At 35.1% G+C, this 24,398-nt stretch overlaps 1 protein-coding gene across 1 annotated transcript in view; it reads right to left on the bottom strand.

Moving 5' to 3' along the window:
- The window catches only part of CEP83 (centrosomal protein 83), a 124,266-nt gene that overhangs the window by 18,345 nt on the left and 81,523 nt on the right, over nt 1-24,398 (bottom strand). Inside the window, exons 8-13 of the mRNA XM_047065966.1 lie at nt 20,946-21,060; nt 19,546-19,690; nt 19,283-19,432; nt 6,266-6,341; nt 3,320-3,477; nt 1,312-1,441 (exon numbers count right to left, since the gene is read on the bottom strand). Coding sequence (XP_046921922.1) covers nt 1,312-1,441; nt 3,320-3,477; nt 6,266-6,341; nt 19,283-19,432; nt 19,546-19,690; nt 20,946-21,060 — 774 coding nt within the window. The remainder of the gene's footprint in view (nt 1-1,311; nt 1,442-3,319; nt 3,478-6,265; nt 6,342-19,282; nt 19,433-19,545; nt 19,691-20,945; nt 21,061-24,398) is intronic.

Raw genomic sequence — 24,398 nt, forward strand, 5'->3', positions numbered from 1 at the left:
TCAATGTTACACTACTTCCAGCATTATGAGAAGAGAAAAGCAATATTCAGAAATCAAGAAAGTGGGAAAGCAATGACTTGGAGACTTCTCGTACTGTCACTCCAACTATCAGGATGCATTTGGCAGTTATATCCAATAACCATAAATAGGTGTCTAGGAACTGTGTCTTTGGTTTCCAAATTCAGAATATGTAAATGATATACAGTTCTCTTCTCTTATGCAAATATGAAAAGCTAACCTTTCCAATAAACCCACAGACATTAAGATACTAGTGTGCCTATGAGAAGTGCCCTACTCTCATCTCAGATGTTCTCATCTTCCCAAAACAAATGCCATTGCTAAATGAACTTATCATATGGAGACATAGTAAATCATTTACGGTACTTTTATGCTACTCCTCACCCCCAGCTCCATGCACACACCAAATCTTGTTGAAAATAAGTACTGAATCACTGCCACCATGAGTCATGGTTACTGATGGGGCCATGCTACATTCCTTGGGTTTGCTGAAGTAGGAAAGAAGTTGTAAACCACTGACTTAGATGAATCATCTGATTACATTATATCCATGACGCTCTGAACTATTTCCAAGAAAACATATGGAGAAAATATGCCTACAAAGGTGAAACTTAAAAAAGACCACAGCTGGGGCATCTGGGTGGCTCAGAGGGTTAAGCATCTGACTCTTGATTTCCGCTCAGGTCATGATCTCACAGTTTGTGAGATCCTGGGATACTCTCTCTCCCTCTCTTTCTCCTGCCCCGTGATTTCTCTCTCTTTCTCAAAATAAACAAATAAACATTTCAAAAAAATAAGATCACAGCTGCGGTAACTATCATGGCTACTACAGAAGTCAGGGGGAAGCCTAGTTTCTCCTGCTAGGGCAAGGAGATACTCACTCCTATATTCCTGAGTTGGAAATAAAAAATCATTTTAGCCAAAAAAAAAAAAAAAGTTACAAGTATTAGTTAAGCACAGTTGAAACAAACCTAATCATCCTGTAAATTTAAGTGCAGAATGAGTTAATAACTAAGACTTATAAGGGCTGGTCTAGAAACTTTATCAATGAAAAAACACTGTGGGAAAATGCATGACAGCTCTGAAAAACCGACTTGAGCACAAAATTTAGAAATAAACCTGTTGAACAGTTTGCATTTTCCCAATTTATCCCTGCAAGGTTGACAGCAAAATGTCATGTTTAAATATCAAATTAAACATACACTAAAATCTCAGTTTTAATTACATTTTATTCTCCCAGAATAGTTAATTATGTTTTACTCTATAGAAATCACTTTAATAAGAACCACTTGCCTTTTTCTGGGCAATTGCAGCTCGCTGCAGTTTTTCTTTAGCTTGATTATACTTTTCTTCTCTGTCAGTGAGACGTTCCTGAAATTTATGCTTTTCTTCCAACCACTGTATCTGTTTCTCTTCCAAAGTCCTGTCAAAAGAATGTATGCAAAACACAGACGGTAACTCTTAAGATTAAATAGACATTATCCCAAGTAGAATCAAACGCTGTACCTGCTTCACCACATCCTTAATTATCCAACTACAGGCACTCTTGCATGGCCAAGTATTTGCTTATACTGAGTACTTCTCTGAGTACTGAGTAAATGGTACTCAGTACCATTACTGAGTACTTCTTCTGAGCCAGATGCTGTGCTTAGAACAGTGTGTGTACTATGTCATCTATTCTTCACAATAACCCCTTGAGTTAGGGAATACTATCATCTCCATTTTATAGATGAGAAAACTAAAGCCTAGAGAGCAGTTAATGAATTTGCTTAAAGACTTACACCTAGTTAACAGCAAGACCAACACTTGATAACCAGCTTCGAATCATGATAACCACCATGCTATAAAAACTAGGTCTAGCATGGGTGATGGGTACTAAGGAGGACACTTGTTGTGATAAGCACTGGGTATATGTAAGTGATAAGTCACTAAATTCTACACCTGAAACTAATATTACACTATATGTTAACTAACTAGAATTTAAATAAAAACTTGAAACATTAAAAAAAAAAAACTGGGTCTAATAAAGCTGGTTAAAAATCAACCTAGGTATCAAGTCTTAATGCAGGATGTTTTCAGACTAGACTAAAATTCATATAATGATATTTTAAGGTACCAAAACAACCTACATCTTTAAAGCTCTTCTGCACACTTTGCATAATTTTTAGTATCATTACTATATATAGGCAGTACAAATGAGATTTATAAATCCTGAGACATCAGATTATGTGCCTAAGGTCATATAGACTTTAAGTGTTTTAGCTGGGACCAAAATCATGTTCAACTGACACGTCATCCAGCTATTTTCTGCCATGTAATCTTATGAATAACATTCAGAAACCAATGATCAATTACTTAAATTTGCTAGCTAAGTTGTCATTAGAATGCTTTTTGTCTTAGAATTTTAAGTGCATTTTAATCAAACACTTCAGGTTCCAAGATATAAATTTCCATTTTTTTGCAAAATAATTTGGACCCCATGGAATGTCACAACACATTATGGACAAATAACTTGCTTACTTTCTTTTCTTGAAATTCAACTGCATGTGTGAAACCACAGACAGTCTTAAAATATGAAATAATGAGACACTGAAGGGAGAAAATTTTATTTGGCAAAGTAGCCTTCAGAAGAGAAAATCTGAAAAGAATTATGTTTTGTAGATTCAAACAAAAATATAATACTAACATGAAGACAAAGCAAATACAAAATAGCAGTTTTCTATCATATCTAAACAAAATTTTCCAGAGAATGTAAGATCTTGAACATCACAAAAATCATCTCCTTGCCAGTTTACTATATACACTGTCTACTAGTAATAAATTTCAAGACCAAAAAATATAAACAAATAAATGAGCTTTTCAAAGGGAAAATCCAAGGTATTATAGTTCTAATTCTAGGAAGTAAGTTTTGCATATCACAAAATTTCTTTCTGTTCTCTGGCATTCAGAAGAATAATTTAGATATTTGGAGTAAAAAATGTATTAATGTATTGGTTTACTCAATGAATAAAGAAGGGTTTCTTTGATGGTTTTCAAAAGAACACGGTGGACAGACAGAATTTGTTAAAAAAAAAAAAAAAGTCTTCTGCCCTAAATGCCCCCTTTTTTAAACAATTCAAGAGTCCATAAAGGTCATTCTCTAGAAATAGAAAGTACATTACCTAATACCATTGTATACTGTCAAAGGGTATTTGTAACTAGCTCCCAAAACACATTCAACATTGGAATCGTCATTAAAAGAACTACATATAACATAGCAGAAAGAAGAAATAGTTTGTACATAAAAAAGAGCAAACTCTACCTTTCAACTTCTAGTTGTGCTTTCTCAGCTTGGCTTCTTAAATTTCGGCATTCCTGTTTTAACCTCTCTACCATTTCCTTCAGTATTTGGTTTGAATTCAGCAACTCATTCTCTGACTGTCCAAGTGAGGTCACTTGGATCTGCAAACTACTGATTTGCTTAAAAGAGAAGAAAGAGAAACATACAGCCACGTATGCAATAACGAACGTATGGGAGAGGCACAGGATTGTAAGCATCTTCCTTCACAAATCCTCCACCCAACTGATTTGTCCTAAGGACACCCGGAAATTAAATGATAAACTGCAGCAGCATTAGGATCCAATAGCATAGTATCATTGCCTAATATAACCAGAGTCTATCAAGAACCCTATTCCTCAATCCACTAAGTCCTCTCCTCTTCCTCCCAAAATAAGCAGACCAGATGAGCTACTGGGAGTAGGGAAAAGGATTGTAAGAAGGGGAGAGTAGGGAAGTGAGAAAGGAGAATGCAACCATTAGAAAGTCTCCACTGAACTTCCTCTACCTCCTAGGAAAGAACAGGTTTTAAAAGCTCATCAGCTGGGAAAGCTGCTAAGGGAATCTGTTCTCCCATTCCCATGTACCCTATGATCAGCAACTCTTCCGGGAGTTCTGCTTTCTAAATAGTTTGGAATCATTAATACAGAAAGGATCACTCTTACATTGTTTTTAACTGGTTTCTAAGCATTCCATATACCCAGTGTTGGGTGGAAGAGAGATATTCTAAGAAACCTAATGAATGGCAAGGCTTCCTTGGCCTCTAGAGCCATTTATCAAACCATGAAATGTCACTCATGCTTTTTCTCCATCCTAATGTACTTTTATCTGGGAGTACATTTTCTCATGAAAAGTAACTAATTATCTAGTTAAAACTTAACAGGCTAGGAAGATAAATGGTGATTTTTAATTATATCCAAATAATCTTCATTTGGAACACAGTTATACCTACTTCCTCCACGAGCAATTTTACTCTTTTTTGGGGGCGGGGTGGGGAGCATAAGAGTGCACACACAAGTAGGGAGGAGCAGAGAGAGAGAGAGAGAGAGAGAGAGAGAGAATATTCCAAGCAGGCTCCACGCTCAATGCAGAGCCTGACGTGGGGCTCAATCTCATGACCCTGAGATCATGATCTGAGCCTAAATCAAGAGTTGGTCACTTAACTGACTGAGACACCCAGGCACCCTCATTTTGCAAATTAACAAATCTTCATTTTCTTTCACCTTTTCTTACCTCTTAGCCATTCTCTCAGAGGAGCTGGAAGCACAGAATCAAGAGACTCAAGAGTCAAAAGAAACCAGATTCTTTAGGCAATAAATTAAATAATTCCAGCCCTTCCTGGTGGTAGCAAAGCCAAATAAGACAGGACTGTATACAACCAAAGAACAACTGACCAAATAAAGTAAAATGATATGTCTCAGATTTCTACTTTAGAATAAATTTCTCCAGGAAGAGCTACTCAGTCTTTATTTAATTGGAGTTATAAAAATTAAATCTGTAATACAATTGACTGAACAAGTAACCCTCAAAGAACTTAATACTTCTCCACATCTAACAAATGACAGCCCAATGCCAATGATACTAGATCACTTCTCTCAGAGTATCAAACACTATGTCCTCCTAGCTGAGACTTAGAAACCACAACTGCATATGCAAAGCAATGCCAGCTAGCTTGCAAGGATAAATCCTAAAAATGGAATCCTCTTTACTTCATAACTTTAAACAAAAAAGAAAATGGGATCCAGGAAAGAACACTCTTCCATGTTTTGCCCATATAAGTTTTTCTTAAACCCAAATAACTTCAATTAAAATATAAATTTCCTTCCATAAATACAACTCTTAGATTTCACATTTCACAGGGATATAATAAGAAATAGTTCATAGAATAAGCAATATAAAGTTACAAGTCAATCCCACAAGGAATTTAAAATCTAGATGATCTTTCTAATCAATTTTTAAATTCAGAATATTAAAGTAGTGTTCCTTAAACTATAATTTAAAGAAATTCATTATGGGTGACAGCATATAAAGACCTCAAGACAAACAGCAGTTAGCAAAACCAGCTTACTAACTAGAGCTTAAAGAGGTTTAAACAATTTTATCTTCGTCTATCAACCTCACCAACACATATCAATGTAATGATTATATTTTCAGAATACTGATATAGAAAATTCCAAAAGATTCAAAACAACACACAAGCAACCCAAGTACCCATCCACAGATGAATGGATAAAGAAGGTGTGGTATATACACAAGACAGACTATTACTTAACCATAAAAAATTTTGAACAAAATCTTGCCATCTGCAACAACATGGATGAATCCAGAAGGTATAAGGCTAAGTGAAATAAGCCAGAGAAAGACAAATATCATACAATTTCATTCATATGTGGAATTCGAGAAACAAAACAAAGAAAAAAAAGAGAAAACCAGACGCCTAAATACAGAGAACAAATTGGTAGTTGCCAGAGGGGAGATGGGTGAAACAGATAAAGAGGATTAAGAGTATACTTACAGTGATGAGCACTGAGTAATGTACAGAATTGTTGAATGATTATACTGTACACCTGAAACTAACTGAACACTGTAGGTTAATTATACTTCAATAAAAAAAACCAAAACTTACACACATACACATTCAAAATACAGATTTAAAGAAGCACTTAAAAAAATAAAAGCAAGGCGCGCCTGGGTGGCTCAGTCAAGCGTCCAACTTTGGCTCAGGTCAGAGATCCCCCAGTTTGGGAGTTCGAGCCCCACGTCGGGCTCTGTGCTGACAGCTCAGAGTCTGGAGCCCGCTTCGGATTCTGTGCCTCGCTCTCTCTCTGCCCCTCCCCTGCTCACACTCTGTCTCTCTCTGTCTCAAAAATAAATAAAACATTAAAAATAAAAATAAAAAAATAAAAGCAAAATGTTTGCTAAAATCATTACCTGTTTCAGGTCAGCATTTTCATTTTTTTCTTTCTCTGCATTTTCAATATTCACAATTTGTTGCTGAAGTTTTAACCTAAAAATGACAACCCAACAAACACATTTATTAAGAAACCATAGTTCCTATATTTCAATGAATTAGACAATCATTTTAGAGTACCCGTATTGACACCAGGTGTTGTGCTTGTTAAGTGGCAGATAAAAGTTTGATAAAGATTTTGACTTCAGGAAGGTGTGTTCACATGTAACTAAGATGTATCAAATTTCTGCTTTTACTGTGGAAAAATCTACAAACTTCTGGCATAGAGAAGATGAGAAATCAAGTAGGTCTAGGAAGACAAGACTACATACATGGAGATATAAATTTGATGGGTATGATTTTGATAAACGCGGGGAACAACCTGAACAGCCTTTGGTGGGAGAGTGCATAACGTGTCACTAAGGCATCAGAAAGTGGTCTAGTGCGGGCAAAGCCATGTCTGTGATCACACAGCTTACACAATGCTTTCACCCACACTGCTACCTCACTTTCACTTACCAGACTTGGAGCTCCTAAATGTATCTCTAATGCCTATTAAGTCTCCCTGTTTTTAACTGCAGTAATTTCTCACAATAACTCCATGAAAGTAAGCAAAGTCATCTTTATTATTTCAATTTTATAGATAAAGAGATTGAGGCTCAGGCCCAAATCACATAGCTACCAAGCAGCCAAATGAAGACAGGACCCAGGTCTTCTAACCCAAGTAAGGGTTCTTCTCCTACTTATTATGCTGCAATTTTACTGATTTAAGTTGAAAATTTAAAAGAAAACTATCTAGTACAGGACACCATAGTGTATTCTATAAAATATATTATGAGTTTTCATCCCTGAGATGAATGCTTATACAATGTGTGTCCTTTTCAAAGGAATGATACATTTTTAACCAGAACCTTAAAACATAGAGCATCTCTGGTAACCAAATAACTAACCTCATAAGAAAGACTTTATGCTAATAGGATAGGCCAATATGTGATAGGATATGCCCTCAACTGCTCCCTTTTTAAAATCCCTCAAACATTTACCTCAAATATAATTCATTTGGCATTTATTATTTACACTTTGGCATTATTAGCATGTCTTATCAACCCAGGTAGAACTGCTTATTGGAAAGACGACATTCTCAAGAGCCTAAGGCTGTGCTTGAAATGTTAACAAGAATTCAATAAATATTTGTTGATGGAATGAATGAACCAACCCAAATCCTGGGTTAGACACTTAAATGTGTAAGGTGACTGGACAATATGACACGGAAGAAACCGTAAGACCCAATGCTTCCTAAGATATTTACATACAAATGCTAGAAACAACGGATCTAAAGGAAAGGGGAGTCTTGCTCTTACTTTGCTCCTTTAACAGTACCAGTCATACTCTTGTTTCATAATTCCAGCTACATTTTTACTCTCCGAAACTTTCTCTGCATCTCACCCTTAAATGTTTATGGATGTCATTAACTTGGTGCTTCTAGGTCACAGAGTTAATAAAGATTTCTTTCTAAAAATCATGAAGACAGAAACAGAGGAGAAAACACTGTGGGTCCTAGCTCAGGTCCAGAGTTAAAAAGTTAGGTCCCAAGTAAATCCTAGCTCTGGTCAAGATTTTTAATACACCTGGTAACAGGAAGAAACAAGATCCTGTTAAGAAAGCAATGTGGTTTGAATGCTTTCTAAATAAGTTACGTAGGTATGAAAGGAAACAATGCCCTACAAACAAAAATTGAAGCCAAAGACTATCATGAAAACATGAAAAGTAAGAACATCATTATGGTAGACTGTAAGAGGTGACAAAGTCTTCTTCAGTTCACTTCGCTAGAGTTGTGCAGTGTTAGAATCTACAACCCATATGGCAGTTTTTTAGAAGAAAATTAGTCCACAATTTAAGATCATTACAATTAGGATTGTAAGGGATTATGGAATTTAACATAAATAAAAATTAATAGAGATGATTAGGGTCTAGAAATACATTCAGTGGTCTTAACCTCAGTAACAAAAGAGTTCAGTACAAATTATTTCAAAATGCAATGCTGCAGACTTAGGAATAAAGTACAGTACCTCTTTTGATGAGAAAGTTTTGACTATTTAAGGTAGGTCACAACAAATCAAAAGAAATCAAGTCTTAAAGTAGAACTAAAAAATACAGAAGAGAGTGCAATTAACTAACTTCCTTCAGGGTATCAGTAAAGGCTACATAAGAGAAATGCAGTTTGAGCTGGACCTTGAAGGCAAAATAAGAGTCTGAGGTAAAGAAATTAAAGACATAGATGAAGAAGATAATCAGTGAAGCAAGACTCTAGAGGAAGCAAAGGAGATGGGAATCAGAACACTTGAGACGTAAAGGGAGAAGGGATATCTTCATTAAAATAGAAAGGGAGGAGAGAATAGATGAGGATAGAAATTCTCAGATAGTGAGAAGTTTAAAGAATTTACATCTAGGAGCTTTTGCTCAGGTACAAGTGAGAGCATAGGTAAACAGTGGACAAATAGATTTCAAGCTAAATGGGAGGCAAGGGAGCCAGGTTAACAGAGTGGAAGAAAAAAAAAAGTGTAAGAACTAATTTTGCTATCAGTTTGACTATCAAATTTTAATGCCTTCAGTAAGATTGAAGTAGATAAGAGGAAAAAAATAGGTATTTGAAATATCAGTTCAAAGGGATGACAAGGTCCAAGAAATGGCTAAGTGTAGGGGCTGCTAAAGTTGAATAAAGATAAAGAATATAAGAGTTAAGATAAATTATAAGGCTAAGGTGGATCAACAATATGAATGGTGTCGTCACAAAGAACAATGACAGGATAGAAAATAGTAACAAATTGAGCTAGACAGAAGTCAAGCTCTTCATTGACTGTTGGGGAACATCTTATAGGTTGGTCACTGAGAAATAAATAGGGATAAGATGGACGCAGTGAAGACCAAAAGCAAAACCATTTTAACCCAGTTCATCAAACAATTGTCTGGAAGCAAAAGTGGGTTCACAAATATGGATTTTCCTTCTTGTTCCCTAGTTGCAGGACAGACGAAGGGAAGAGTAATTCCACTTAAAAGGGTTGCCAGGACAAGGTCAGGTTTCAGTGAGGGCATATTTTTTTAAAATGTGGAGACTGTGGGGCGCCTGTGTGGCTTAGTCAGTTGGGTGTCCGACTTTGGCTCAAGTCATGATCTCACAGTTTGTGAGTTCGAGCCCTGCGTCAGGCTCCTGCTGACAGCTCAGAGCCTGAAGCCTGCTTTGGATTCTGTTTCCCTCTCTCTCTGCTCTTCCTCTGCTCATGCTCTTTCTCTCCTTCAAAAATAAATAAAAACTAAAATAAAATAAGGAGACTGCAATATATATACATATATATACATATATATGTATATAGGTAATGGGATAGATTTCAGAGGCTACAGCAAAAATTATTGAAAGGAGAGATTTAATGGATTGGTCATGAGGAGAAATCAAAAAATGAAGGATGAATACGTTGTTGAATGAGCAACTATGAGATCAAGTACTTTATATTTTTAATGTAATTATGGAAATAATGGAAGCAGAAATTGTAGACAGACCACAGGGCCAAAGTACAACAGAGAACGGAGCTGTAGAAAAGTTGAAACAGAAACAATAAGAATAACAGTGAGATGGAGTCATTCCAAATTCTCTTCCAAGAACAAGTAGCTAATTATGATGATTATTGCCTAGGTTTTCTGCGGCAGGCAGCTCATGTGTGTCATTTCAACATTCAACAAATATTTACTGAGTACCTACAAATGCTAAGCCTAGTCCTAAGTGTTGTAGATACACCAGAGAATAACAAAGACAGAATCCCTATCCTTAAGGAATTTACAGTCCAATGGCACTATCTGATTTTTTTAATGATGGAAATGTTCTATAATTTGTACCATCCAATATGATAGCCACTAGTTACATGTGGCTATTGCATATTTCAAAAAGTACAACTGAAGAACTAAATTATTAATTTTTTTACTTTTATTTTTTACATGTTCACTTATTTTAGAGAAAGAGAGAGAGTGGGAGAGGGGCAGAGGGAGAGAGTGGGAGGGAGAGAGACAGAGAATACACTGTCGGCGCAACCCAATGTGGAGCTTAAACTCCCAAACCATGAGATCATGACCTAAGTCAAAATCAAGAGTCAGACACTAAACCGACTGAGCCACCCAGATGTCCATAATTTAAACTAATTTAAAATTAGATTTAAATAGCTATATGTGACTAGTAATATCATATTAGGCACAAAAGGTCTAGTCTAACTTCTAGGCTTCATTTGATGTCAGCCTCTATTATCAAGGGAAAGCAACAGATCAGGCAAGCAAGAAAAGTTGTATTTGTGATTTCTCTATTTGTCAAAGATTCCAGAACAAGTTTCCTGAGGAAAGCAGTTCTTATGCAAACCCAATGAAAACAAGGTTATTGCTTGAGAGCAATGGAAACTGACTCTGGCCATTATTAGCAAAAAGAGACTTTCCTGGAAAGATATGAAACTCACTGAACCAACAGGAAACTAGAGAACCGGAACCAGGCTAAAATAATTGATGAGAATCACCAGCAAGGACAAACTGTCTGGCCCATCAAATGTTGCCACATTGGGGCGCCTGGGTGGCGCAGTCGGTTAAGCGCCCGACTTCAGCCAGGTCACGATCTCGCGGTCCGTGAGTTCGAGCCCCGCGTCAGGCTCTGGGCTGATGGCTCGGAGCCTGGAGCCTGTTTCCGATTCTGTGTCTCCCTCTCTCTCTGCCCCTCCCCCGTTCATGCTCTGTCTCTCTCTGTCCCAAAATAAATAAAAAACGTTGAAAAAAAAAATTAAAAAAAAAAAATGTTGCCACATATTCTTCTATCACTTACTTTGCAGTTCATATCTTGGAACAGAACTTGTTCAACTGGCCAAGTATAAGTCCCCTGCTCCCCACTAAGATGATACACAACAGATAATTCACCTAAAGATAGACTATATACAGAAAGAAGGTATATAAAGTAACCGGGTAGCTTTTTTTTTTCTTTAATATTTCTGAAAAAATGAGAAAGCCACAAATGTAAAATAGAGCTCTGGCTTTAAGCAATGTAAAAGATAAGGGATTCACTACAGGATAATCCTAAATGATCAAATTCCCTTTCCTTGAGCTAGTGATTGCTGCTATTTCCCCAACACACCTCCCCCTCACTTGTAATAACAAACTGCACATACCCTTCCACAACCGCCACTTTGAAATAGGCATAAAACTTGGGCTGAGTCAGAGTACCTTATCCCCCTGGCCACAGTGATGGGCTCAGGGATAGGTAAGTGAACCAGGCCCAACCTCTCTTCTTGATTTTTCTAACTTAAAATCATCAAGTAAAAACCCTATCTTCTTTAATCTCAAAAATAAAGTCTTGACTTCACACAGACAGCAGTTAAGAGAGAAACTTAAGAGTTAGAAGAGGAGGGAGATGAAAGTAGGGAAGAAGTCATCTGGTCACATTTAAGTTTCTAGATCCAGGTGTTCATGAGGCTAGTACAAACCCTGTCCTTTCCACAATTTATGTCCACTAAAAATGACCCTTTCTTCACCTGAGTTAGTTGGAATTACATGCTTCAGAATTAAGAGTTGACTAGATACTATCTTATTTAAAATCCTTTTAAAAATATTTAAAAATTTTAAATAATGTTTACATGTTTTCATTTACAGGTAACGTTACAAATTTTGCAAACTCATTGTGGGGTGGGGTAACCTTCTAAAATATAGAATACCATTAGAATAATAATTTTGTTAGTCTAGTGAAGAAACCACTTTAAATAGGATAAGAGACTAGTATGTAATTAATAACTTAAAGCATCTGCCAAAGCGGTGATTAATCCTAATCAGAACAGATATTTGTTATTTGTTAATAGATGGATACTTCTGCTTTACAGGATTTAGACTTTTCAGTTCATTAGCAAGACCTTTCTCTCTATAAGTAAAGAATTTAATTTTGGGGGCAACTGGTTGGCTCAGTTGGTTAAGCATCTGATTAGGGCTCAGGTCATGATTTTGTGGTTAGTGGGTTTGAGCCCTCTCTGCATCAGGTTCTTTACTGTCAGCACACAGCGGACTTCAGATCCTCTGTCTGCCCCTCCCTCTCTCCCCCTCCCCAACTCGCATTCTAAGTCTTTCAAAAATAAATGAACACTTAAATTTTTTAATTTGCGACCTATCACAAATTCTAAGACAAAATGAGATTATGATTATTTAACGAATGACCAAAATAGACCTGGTTTATGTAGCCAGACATTTATAAATCAGAATTGCCATAGGAAAAACACAATTGTAGACCATTAAAAAAAGTCATGTAAATTTCGCAAATTACTCCTGCTATATTTTATGTTGATTATGTCCCTATTTTAAAATAAGTTGGGGTCAATTACACATTATAAATGAACTGGAGAAACTGAAGGGAAATTTAAAAAAATTATCAAAGTGACTAATGGGACAGAAAATGATTTCTATTAAAGAAAAGCTAAAGAAATGAATGCTGTTTTATATAGGAAAAAAAGAAAAAAAAAAAAACCTAAGGGCCAAATTCATTAGTGTCTGCAAGTAACACAAGTTTGCTTGACATTTATCACTATGTCAATAGAAGCCAAACCAGGAGAAACAGGCTTCAATTCTCACAGAAAAGACCCTAAGTGGTTAAATGGTGGGACCATAAAGGGATAACATTAGGGTGGCGTTTTCCTAGGGAGAGTGTCTCTCTCCTTTCTAGAGATTGTCAAGGAGATAACCAACCAAAAAACACCTTACCTGTCTAGAACAGTTAAAAAAATAATGTACTCACCTAAAAGCAAAGCATAGGACAAAATTGGCTCTCGAAATCCATTACAGATTTATGATTCTAGAATTATTACAGCCAACATTTAAATTAATCATTCATAAAACCTGACATGAGTAAATAATACATATATTTCTACCTGAGGTAATTCTTTCCTGAGTAATGAGAATAATATAACACTGTATGTTAACTATACTGGAATTTAAATTTTAATTTATTTTAATAAAAAAAAAAAACAAAAACCCTTGTCCTGAAACATAACCTACACCTTAATGAACATGATTTTTAAAAACCTCTCAACTTTAATCTATAATTATGAAGTCATTTAAGATTTTAGAAATTTAAAAAGCAGATATAGGGACTTCCAGGTAGCTGAAGATAACAGCAGATATCTAGTTCTGTGCTATCCATACGTCCTGCAAAATAATACAAAAAAGCAAAAACAGCAAATAAAGCCACACAAAACCACATCCTTTCCATAACTGGAAGACAGAAAGTGCCCAAACTTCAAAACATTTTTAAGCAAAAAGATGAAAATAATTCTAAATCCCAGCAAGGGAACATTCATGCCCCTGCCTGAAAGTCTTTGCTGTGAGCATGGGCTCCGTGCATTTAAATGAACTTAATTCATATGTTAAAATAAAATGATCTCTAATTTGGCTCCACAGCAAGACCCAACTATATGCTACACATACAAGACACATTTAAAAAAATGAAATGATTCAGAAAGACTAAAAATAAGGGGGTGAATAAAGGCATTATCAGGCAAATGGAAATAAGAAAATAGGAGTAATGAAGGGCGCCTGGCTGGCTGGTTGGTAGCACACGCAAATCAATCTCATGGTTGTAGGTTTGTGCCCCGTGGTGGGTGTAAAGATTACTTAAAAATAAACTCTAGACGGAAAAAAGAAAGAAACAAAGAAAGAGAGGGAGGGAGGAAGAGGGAGGGGGAGGGGGGAAGAGAGGGAGACAGGGGGAGAGACAGAGAGAAAGAGAGAAAGAAAGACAGAGAGAGAGAGAGAGAGAGAAAGAAAGAAAGAAAGAAAGAGAGAAAGGAAGGAAGGAAAAAACAGGAGTAATGACATCAATGTGGAATTCAAACAAATGACATGAAACGACAAAAAGAGAAGCACTTTTAAATGCTATAAACCACCATTACAACTAAGATGTAACTGTTATAATAATCTATATACCAAATAATACAGCAATCATCTTTTTGAAGAAAACTACAAGAAATGCAAGGAGTCACAGACAGATACATACAAATAACAGGAGACTTACTCTTATAATTGAACACGTTCCTTTCTAGTCCTTATGTAACGAGTAACAAAAACTGATGATGTATTACAGGTGCAAAGTGAAGTGTAAATTTTAAAAAGACTCACTTTAGAGCTCCTACATGTTTAGTGTTGACATGTAAAATTGTCTCCTTAACTTTTTCGCCGTAGGTGTCTCACTTGCTTAACCCTAGCCCTGGCCTTGATACATTAGGTCACAATGAAAACATTACAGCATTTCATAAAGTAGAAATAATAGAAACAGTACTCTCTGATTTCAATGCAGTAAAACTAGAAATTAACAAAGTAAATAAGCAAAAAGCCCTCCCACCTGGAAATTCAAAAACCTTGCTACGGACTGAACTGTGTCTCCCCAAAATTCGTTCTGTTGAAGTCTCAGATGCAATACTTTAGAATGTGATTGTATTTGGAGACAGGACCTTTAAAGAGGTATCTAGAGTTAAATGAGGTTATCTGGGTGGGTCCTAATCCCTATGACTGGTGTCCTCCTAAGAAGAGGGAGAGGTACTAGAGACATATGCACACAGAGGAAAGGCCTTGTAAGGACAGAGCAAGAAAGTAACCATCTATAAACCAACAAAAGAGGCCTCAGGAAAAACCAAATCTGCTAACACCTTGAGATCTCAACCATCTAGAGTCCAAACTTCTAGAGTCTAAAGTCCAAACTTCTATCGTTGAAACCATCCTATCTGTGGTATTTTACTATGACAGCCCTAGCAAACTATTAATTTTACCTCATATTAAACAATTCCACCTTCTATTAATACATCTATTAATTTTGGGGTGAAAAGGAAAATGCAAATTGAATTAGAAATTCTAAAAAGTTAATGATAATTAAAACACTACATGTCATAATCTACAGAATATTTTTAAAGCAGGGATAAGAAAAAGCTCACGTGAGAAACTTCACCAATAAAAATGAAAGAACGAGGGGCGCCTGGGTGGCTCAGTCAGTTAAGCGTCCGACTTTGGCTCAGGTAATGATCTCACAGTTTGTGAGTTCAAGCCCTGCGTTGGGCTCTGTGCTGACAGCTGAGAGCCTGAAGCCTGCTTCGGATTCTGTGTCTCCCTCTTTCTTTGCCCCTCCTGTGCTCGTGCTCTGTCTCTCTCTCTCTCTCTCTCAAAAATAAACAAAACATTAAAAAAAAATTTTTTTTAATGAAAGAACAAACACTTGTTGAGTTAAATTCCAAACTCAAAATTTAACAAAAAAATGAACAAAGTAAACTAAAAGAAAGCATAAGGTATACAACATGATCTTAGAAAACTCTAAACATCTACAAAACAGCTAGTAGAAAACATATGACTTTAGTAAGGTCACAGAATTCAAGGTCAACACATAAAAGTCCACTAACTATATTTCTATATGCCAGCAACGAGCAATTAGAAAGTGAAATTAAAAAAAAAAACTCCTATTTATAATCACATAAAAATGCTAAGAAATAAAATGTAACACAAGCATGACATATTCAATGAAAACTATAAAACTCTGATGACAAAACTTAAAGATGATATAATTAAATGAGAATATAGGCCATATTAATGGACTGGATAGACTCAATATTGTTGACACAACAACTCTCCTCAAACTGAGCTACAGATTTATGTAATCCCAATCAAAATCCTAACAAGTCTTTTTGAAAAAGGTGACAGGCTGATTTTAAAGTTTATATGGAAAGGCAAAGGACTTAGAAGAGCCAAACAATCTTGACAAAAAAGACCAAGGTACAGAGGACTTGCACTACCTGAATCACACTTGTGATACAGCCACAGTAGTCAAGACAGTGTGATATTCCTGTCAAGATGGACAAACAGACCAATGTAAATAAGAGTCCAGAAACAGACACATTTATATGGTCAACTGATTTTCAACAAAGGTACCAAAAGAATTCAATGGAACAAAAGACAGTCCTCAACAAATGATGCTGGAACAAGTGGAAGTTAAAAATGAACGTCAACCATCACCTCACACTACAGAAAAATTAACACGAATTGGACCAGAAAACCTAAATGTAAGAAACAAAATATTAATCTTTTAGAAGAAAACATAAGAGAAATCTTTATGACACAAGATTATGCAAAGCTTTCTTTGTTTCTTTTTAATTTTTTTTTAATGTTTATTTTTGACAGAGAGACAGAGCATGAGCAGGGAAGGGGCAGAGAGAGAGGAAGACACAGAATCCGAAGCCGGCTCCAGGCTCTGAGCTGTCAGCACAGAGCCCAACACAGGGCTCGAACTCACAGACCACGAGACCATGACCTGAGCCGAAGTTGGACGCTCAACCTACTGAGCCACCCAGGAGCCCCTGCAAAGCCTTCTTTCTTAAACAAACAGAGCACACAAAAAACACAAACAAGAAAAAAATGATAAAATGGACTTCATCAAAATAAAAAAAAAATCTGTTTTCAGTAGACACAATTAAAATAAGCAAAGCAAGCCACAGACTGGGAGAAAACATCTGTCAAACATGAATCTGACAAAGTACTTGTATGCCAAATAAAGAGCTGTTATAAGTCGATATGAAGATAACTCCCCAATTTTAAAAATGGGCAAAATATCTGAACAGACACATCAAAAATCCACATTACAAGATGCTAAATAAACATCTCCAGCCATCTAGGAAAATCAAATTAAGACCACAGTGATATATTAGTACACATCCTCTAGAGTTAAATTAAAAGGATTAACAAGTGTCAGTCAAGATGTGTTAAACAAATGGAACTGTCATAGGGGAACTCTCATACGTTGTTACTAGAAATGAAAAATAGCGTAACTACTTTGTACAACAGTATTGCTATATGTTATAAAACAGCATTGCCATGTGTCACCACTCAGAAAAGTCATTCCCAGATATTTAACCAAGAGACAAACATATGCCCAAAGATTTGTACATGAATGTTCGTAGTAGCATTGTTCATAACAGCCCCAAACTAGTAACAATCCAAATGTCTGTCCATCAAAAGGAAAAAGAAAAAGCAAATCACATTACATCCATACAATGGAATACCAATCAGCAATACAAAGTGATCAACTATTGCCATATGCAATAACATGGATAAACCAGGGGGTGTCTAAAGCTGGGGATCAGGGGAGAGGTCAACTGAAAAGAGACATGGGGAAACTTTAAGGGTGATGGAAGTGTTCTATGTTTTTACTGTGGTGATTACATAACTTTACACAATTACCAAAAGGCATCAAGCTGTACATTTTTTAAATGGGTGAATTTTATTTTATGTACATTAAACACTAATACAACTATAAAAACTTTATGGCAAAAAAAACCACACACAGAATCAAGAAGCAGAAATTAATGAGGTAGGAAATAGAAAAACAGTTGACTCCATAAATCAAATTCCTAGTTTAAAAAAATACCGAACTGTATGCTTAAAAATGACTAAAATAGTGAATTCTGTTATGTATATTTTATCACAGTAAAAAGAATAAAATCAACAAAGCAATAGCTGACTTGATAAACAAAGAGGGGAGAAAAAAGGACAAATACAAAATAAGAAATGGTCAAGGGAAGGTGCATTGAAACAAATTAAAAAATAAAAATGATATTGCAGATCTCTATGAAGATAAATCTGCAAACAAAGATGAAATAAATAATTTCTTATGAAACACAGATGATTAAAACTGATCCCAATAGAGAAAGAGAGCCTTAACAAGTTGTTTTCTATGGAATAAACAGATACTTATTTCAGAAGTTAAGGTTGTTTCAAGATTACAAAATCCATTAATACACAATATTAATAATGTAAGAGAGGAAAAATCATGATTATCTCCAGAGATGCTGAAAACCTTTGAAAATTTGCAACACCATACCTATTACTGCTACTGTCATGTTTGCCAAATGATGTTTTCCTATTTCCATTATTCTTTCTACATTTATTAGTTGGAATTCTCCTGAAAAAAGCTTTCCTTCTCTCTAAATATTACACATTAGGGGTGCCTGGGTGGCTCAGTTGGTTGAGCATCCAGCTCTTGATTTTGTCTCGGATCACGATCCAGTCATGGGATCGAGCCCTGTGTTGGGCTCTGAGCTAAGTGTGGAACCTGCTTGGGATTCATTCTCTCTCTCTCTCTCTCTCTCTCTCTCTCTCTCCGTCCCCCCTCCCCTCTTGTGCTCTCTAAAATAAAAATTTAAAAATAATTACACATTATATCATTTGGATCCATAGATTTTTATTTTATCCTATGGACTGTAATCTTTTATTATAACTTATTTCATTGCTCAAATTGTCTCATATTTGGCCAATGGGTGCTAAAATTAGTGGAAGAACGTATTATGCAGAAGTATGATGAGAAAATTTACATAGTCTCAAGATATTTCCCCATAAGATAATTATATATCACAAAGAGGAAAAAACAGTCACTTTATAATGGAAAAATCTGGCAGACATCACCTTAACCAAGTGATCAAAGTTAACATCACCGGTAAGGGTAAGGTAAGGGTAAGGTACAAATAATATACCTCCTGATATAATGCACTGAGGACACAAGACTTTGACTTTGGTATTATTTTCGCTAAACATGTTACAACCTGAATTTAATCACAAAGAATTTAAGACAAACTCAAACTGAGGGGTGATCTACAAAATAACTGGCTAGCACTCTAAAAGTAAAGGTAATGTGTGATTCTGGATTGGATCTTAGACCAGAAATAGACTATCAATGGGATAATTGGTAAAATTTGAGTAAGCTGAGTAAGTGTAATATTTATTTTGTTTCCTGATTATATTGATATTAGTATCTTAGTTCTGATGATTGTAATATGGTTATGGAAGATGTCCGTTTTTGGAGATCTCCATGAATTCATATGGAAATCCTCTGCATGACTGTTACAATGTTTTGTGAGCTCTGAATTTATTTCAAAATGAAGTTTAAAATATATATACGTATATATAACCTAATACTCTGAAGTTCCCTTCTGGCCGACTCTTCTGCCATCTGTGAAGCTCGCAATTTCTCTTCACACTGATCCTTTTCAGATTGTCTGCAGACATCATGTTCCACTTTCATTTTTTCTAAATCCGCTAATCTGTTCTCAAGCTCTAGCCTAAAACAACAGATGATAATTATATTAGAAGAACTACAATAACGATGATATGACAGCAAAATGTTTTCATTTACAAGAAGACTGAACACAAAGTAAGGTAATTAAGTACTTACTTTTCATCTTGTAATATCACCAGTTTTTGATAACCTTCTTCCTTGGCAGCTTGTACTTTACGTATTAATTCACGATCCTTTTCTACTAGGAGTGCTTTGTGGTGTTCAACAGCTGACTTGAGAATTTCATTGTCTGACTGTAACCCTAACATTTTTTGAAGGAAAAAAATATGCTGCATTCAATGTTATTAAGATGAAAAGTCATAACAGCAAGCATCCATAAACTGATTAAGACAATTCAAAGAGCATAGAAAGTGAGTCTGGATATATATTCTCGAAGATCTTTAAATCCTTATTGATAAACCTTATGAAACAGACTAAAACTCAGAGCTAACCATCCTGTCTATTCACACACACTTTAATAAAAGACTATATTTACTCACTTGACTCTTGAGAGCTGGGGACATCAACCCAGATGATATCAAAAGAGATATATAATACTTCACTTCTAAAAGGGTTCTGTAATCTTAGCCCCACAGATAGCATCATCATAAAGCTGGCTGGAAGTAGTATAAAAAAATCACAGAAACCTTCAAAACCTATCATTCTAACAGAACTGTCAGGTTTCTGGTAGAAATATAAATTAGAAACTTTCAAGTTTATCCAATGAATTCACAAATTTTCCTTGTATTGATTTGGCAAGTATTTTGCACATGGAATAACTAAAATAAATTCATACCTAACTCAAGTTTAAAAAGAATGCAGAACTAAATCATAAACTCTTGAAGTTCCTAAGAAACGTTACTCCCTAACTCTATGGAAACCCATCAATCGATATCAAATAGAAATAAATGATGAAAACACTAATTCATCATAAACTCTGTCTGAAACTACAGACATCAGTTCAACTAAAGACCCACTTGAGGAAAGTTACAGGCCAAAGGTAGCTTATTTATACACCTTTTAAGAAAAGTCAGGGGCGGGGGGGAAAAAAGGAAAGTCAGAAATAGCATAATTCTGAGGAATCATGAAGAGAAGGGCATTCTAAGACTAAAGTGGAACTTAAGCCTAGGCTAAAGTAGGCTCAATAACAAGCCTACTATCTACATAAAAAACAGAAATTGGGTCTGAAACCCACCTATCTTCCTTACATTCTTTAGACTCAAAACGGTCTGGGACTAATAATCACATGATCTCAATAGATTCAAAATTATAAACCCAGAAAGTATGGATTCCCATTTGTAAAGTCTCATTTAAGTATTAATCAAGTAAATGACATAAACATAAGATTTTTTTTAAAAGCTAGGTCACAAAATGAACATTCAACATAAATAAAAATAATCCATATGTGCTCTAAGATTAAAATTCAGTCTGAAAATAAAAATTCAGTTTGATCTATTTTAATAATTTGAGTTTATATGTAAAAATAATAGTAAAAAGCATGGGAAATCATATATTACCATTCAGTTCACTTTGAATCTTATTCCTTTCTCTTTCTAGCTCACTCTTAGCTCTTGCTGCCTCCAGTTTGATGTCTGTTATTTCTAGTTTGTTTGAATGTTTAAGTTCTTTTACCTGTTGATAATCAGAAATTGAAATTACTATAGGCCATTAACTGTTACCCAAAAACATCAGTAGAAATGAGAAAATGTTTTGGTAGCAGGGTATACAGTATAAGTATACCTTCCAAGAGAGAAGGTGCTTCAGTGCCCTGAACAGTATTTGGTATTAAGAAAACAGTCTTTTCCTAACAAAACTCAGTTATTTCTTTACAGATACCTGGGTGGGGGTCATCTGGCTTAATCTTGCTTTAAAAGGCTTAACTGCAAGTACCTAAAATCCAGTAGTCAATGACTGGCTGAAACCTCCCTTTAAAAAAAGTGCTGGTGACATGAAGCCTTTCTAGGTATAAGGAACAGCATATAAAAAGTTATATAGGTGTAGCATTACACAGTATGCTTGGAAAACAATGAGCAATGTGTTATAGTTAGAGCAAAGGAAGGTATGAAATATGTGGAGTGGCAGGAAGTAAACTTTATATGCCATTGCAAAGGTCTGTGTATCCTGTTAGCTACTGAAGGTGGCACAGTCAACTTTGTTTCAGAAAATTAACTCTAGATGCAAATTAAGATTAGGAAACTGAAGGTAAAGAAACAATTAAGAGGCAAAGAATTGATAAAGGGGACAAGAAGGAAGAATTAATTGAATTCGGTGATTAAATAATGTGTGTGTGTGTCTGTGCGTGCGTGCATGTGTGTGTGTGGCAGTGGGTAGAACAAATGTAAAACCTATCTAATTTAAACTTTTACTGCCCAAACTTGATTCTTTTAAAGCCCTGAGTGAATGGAAATAATTGTCAATATTTTCCATATAATTAACCTATCACATACCAGTTTTTAGTTTTCAATGAGACATCCCTTTTGAAAGTTGAATGATTCTAGTTCATAAAGTAGTATTCATTCATTCATTCATTCAATATTTACTGAGCACTTATTATGTGCTCTAGCACTGTTTTAGGAGCTGGGGTTACAGAAACAAACAAGAAAGCTTATTAGTCTCTTCCAATTATCTGCACTACTCTCTAACATTTTCCATATCCTTTCCCTATGGTAAGGTGCTTCTAAAGTTAGTCTTATAGTTAATCCCATAATAAAGATTTAACCAATACAGACATAAAAATTAAACCTGTACGCTGACATCTTACACTAATGCATGAAACTACGAAATAAGAGTAGAAAACCACAAATATATACATGCCAAATATGTAAAACAGAAGACGGTGGGAACAGAAGACTAAAGGATAATTTACTTGAGTGCAACAGAAATCTATAAAAATTAAAGATGGGAGTTAGAAACAAATCAGTAAGAGCTCCTAGAGCTAAAGAGGGGAAGAACAAGAAATAGAAGTGTCTTACCAAAAGAGATTCCATCTATGAAAGGTCTTAAAAACATTATAAGGAATGGTTTGGCCAAAATCCAAAGAAACAGACAAGCAAGTACTGGGCTACCTTTGTACTGCTAACCACATTTAAGATGCATGCTTCCAAATTAACTTATCGATTTTTTAAATGATACTACATAAAATGAATACAGTGTGCTGACATAAGGTTTTTAAACATTTCTGAAGCTCTTTTCTATGAAAGCAAGTCTCACAGAAACTACACGAAAGCAGCTAAGAAACTGCATTTATCTTGATAACTTAAACTTTCTGTAGACTGGGCTTTACTATATTATAATTTCATGGACAGAATTTAAACCATAATCGTTTTAAAATTTTGGAGAAATATAACTACAGTGAAAATCCAATTTCTATAACAAATGAAATTATAGCCTGCTATTATATACTAACTGTAAAAGGTTAAGAATGACATAGCAGTTAATTAACAAACCACACTGTAGCCTCTCTAAATAAGAGGTGGAAAATTACAGCCATCTTATTTTGCATAAACTTGACTCATTTCAACAAGAACTACTACGAAATCTATAAAAAAAAAAAAAAAACTATTTCTTAATTCATTTCACCCTGAGATATACTGAAATGAGAAAATATTTTTCAGCTAAACTATAATTATTGAAACTGAAAGAATTCTAGACAGGAAGTCAAACAAGTGAAGTCTGTCTTCAGGCCTACTTTTATTATTAAACTAGTGGTATATGCTCAAGCAAAGTATCTGTCATCTCGCATTCACATTTATTCATCTATGGACCTATATGAGTTTAAGCTTTCCTTTAGTGCCACATTTCTATGATCCTAACGTAATGAATGCACTTATACTAGTAGTAAGTATTAACTTCCTGAAAATATATTAAAAGGAATTATTTTATTTATTAAAAATGAGAAACTTATATCAATATTTATTACATAGCTATGACAGCAGCACATTCTGTAAGTAATCTGAACCAGATCCCAACTAGTCATAATAAACTTTTCTTTCTGACTCTAAATCTCTGGTTCTTCACCTTCTTTGTGATCAGGTCTCAAAAGCCCAGGAAAACTACAGATCTTTTCCTAAACAAAGTGTGCAATGTTAAAATGTTACATATAATTTCAAGAGATGCAGAGTCTTCTAAAGCTCCCTTGGGCTAAGGTACCCTGTTTTTCCTTTTATTTTTCATAATATGTTTTCCATGCTAGCCTTCATGATGCCAATTTATTTAATGCTTTTGACACAACAGGAGCCAAGAATTCAGAAAGTACTACCCAGTAAACTTTAAGAAATATAAACAGTGGCAATAGTTTTACAGGGATTCAGAATCTGTTAAATTACACATACACATATACACAAAGACATGGAAGAAAATAATATATGTAAGCAAGAAAAATATAGTTGTAAAAAATGTATTACTCAAGAAGCTCCTGATGCAAATTCCAAAAAGATGTGTGTACTTAAATTCTGATATTTTTCAGACGTCTGAGATGGTGTGACCTCATTAACGTAGCTAATAAGGATAAATGTGTGTGATGATTTCCTTAAAACTGTATTTATGTTACTGGCATTCTAAAGATCAAATACTTCCTGAGGTAACCACAATTTATCTCATTGAATGTGAAATATCTTTAAGGTCACCATTTGCAGGCCATCTTTGGTAATACTTTTTAATCCAAGACACTGATAGTCATACGGACATAATTCTGTTCAAAACCCTAACATTTACAAATTTGAATAACTTAGACAAATACACCCCAGGTGCTCCTTTGCATTGCAAACAACCATTTGCTAGAGTTGCAAAATATTGATGAAAATTTCAAGTTGCAAAGAAAACTGTGACAATCGTGTTTGAAATATCATTCTAAAATTTATCCTTCCAATGAAATCTTTTTACATGCATGATTCTAAGTGAAAATTTGGTTTGTCTAAAGCTGAAGGGTGGTTTTTAATATGCCATTTATATGCAAAAAATGCAAGTATGCC

Source organism: Lynx rufus, unplaced genomic scaffold (genome assembly GCF_022079265.1).
Source record: "Lynx rufus isolate CCGP_SWC_20201006 ecotype Redwood Valley unplaced genomic scaffold, mLynRuf1.p SCAF_7, whole genome shotgun sequence".
In the NCBI taxonomy this organism is placed as follows: Eukaryota; Metazoa; Chordata; class Mammalia; order Carnivora; family Felidae; genus Lynx; species Lynx rufus.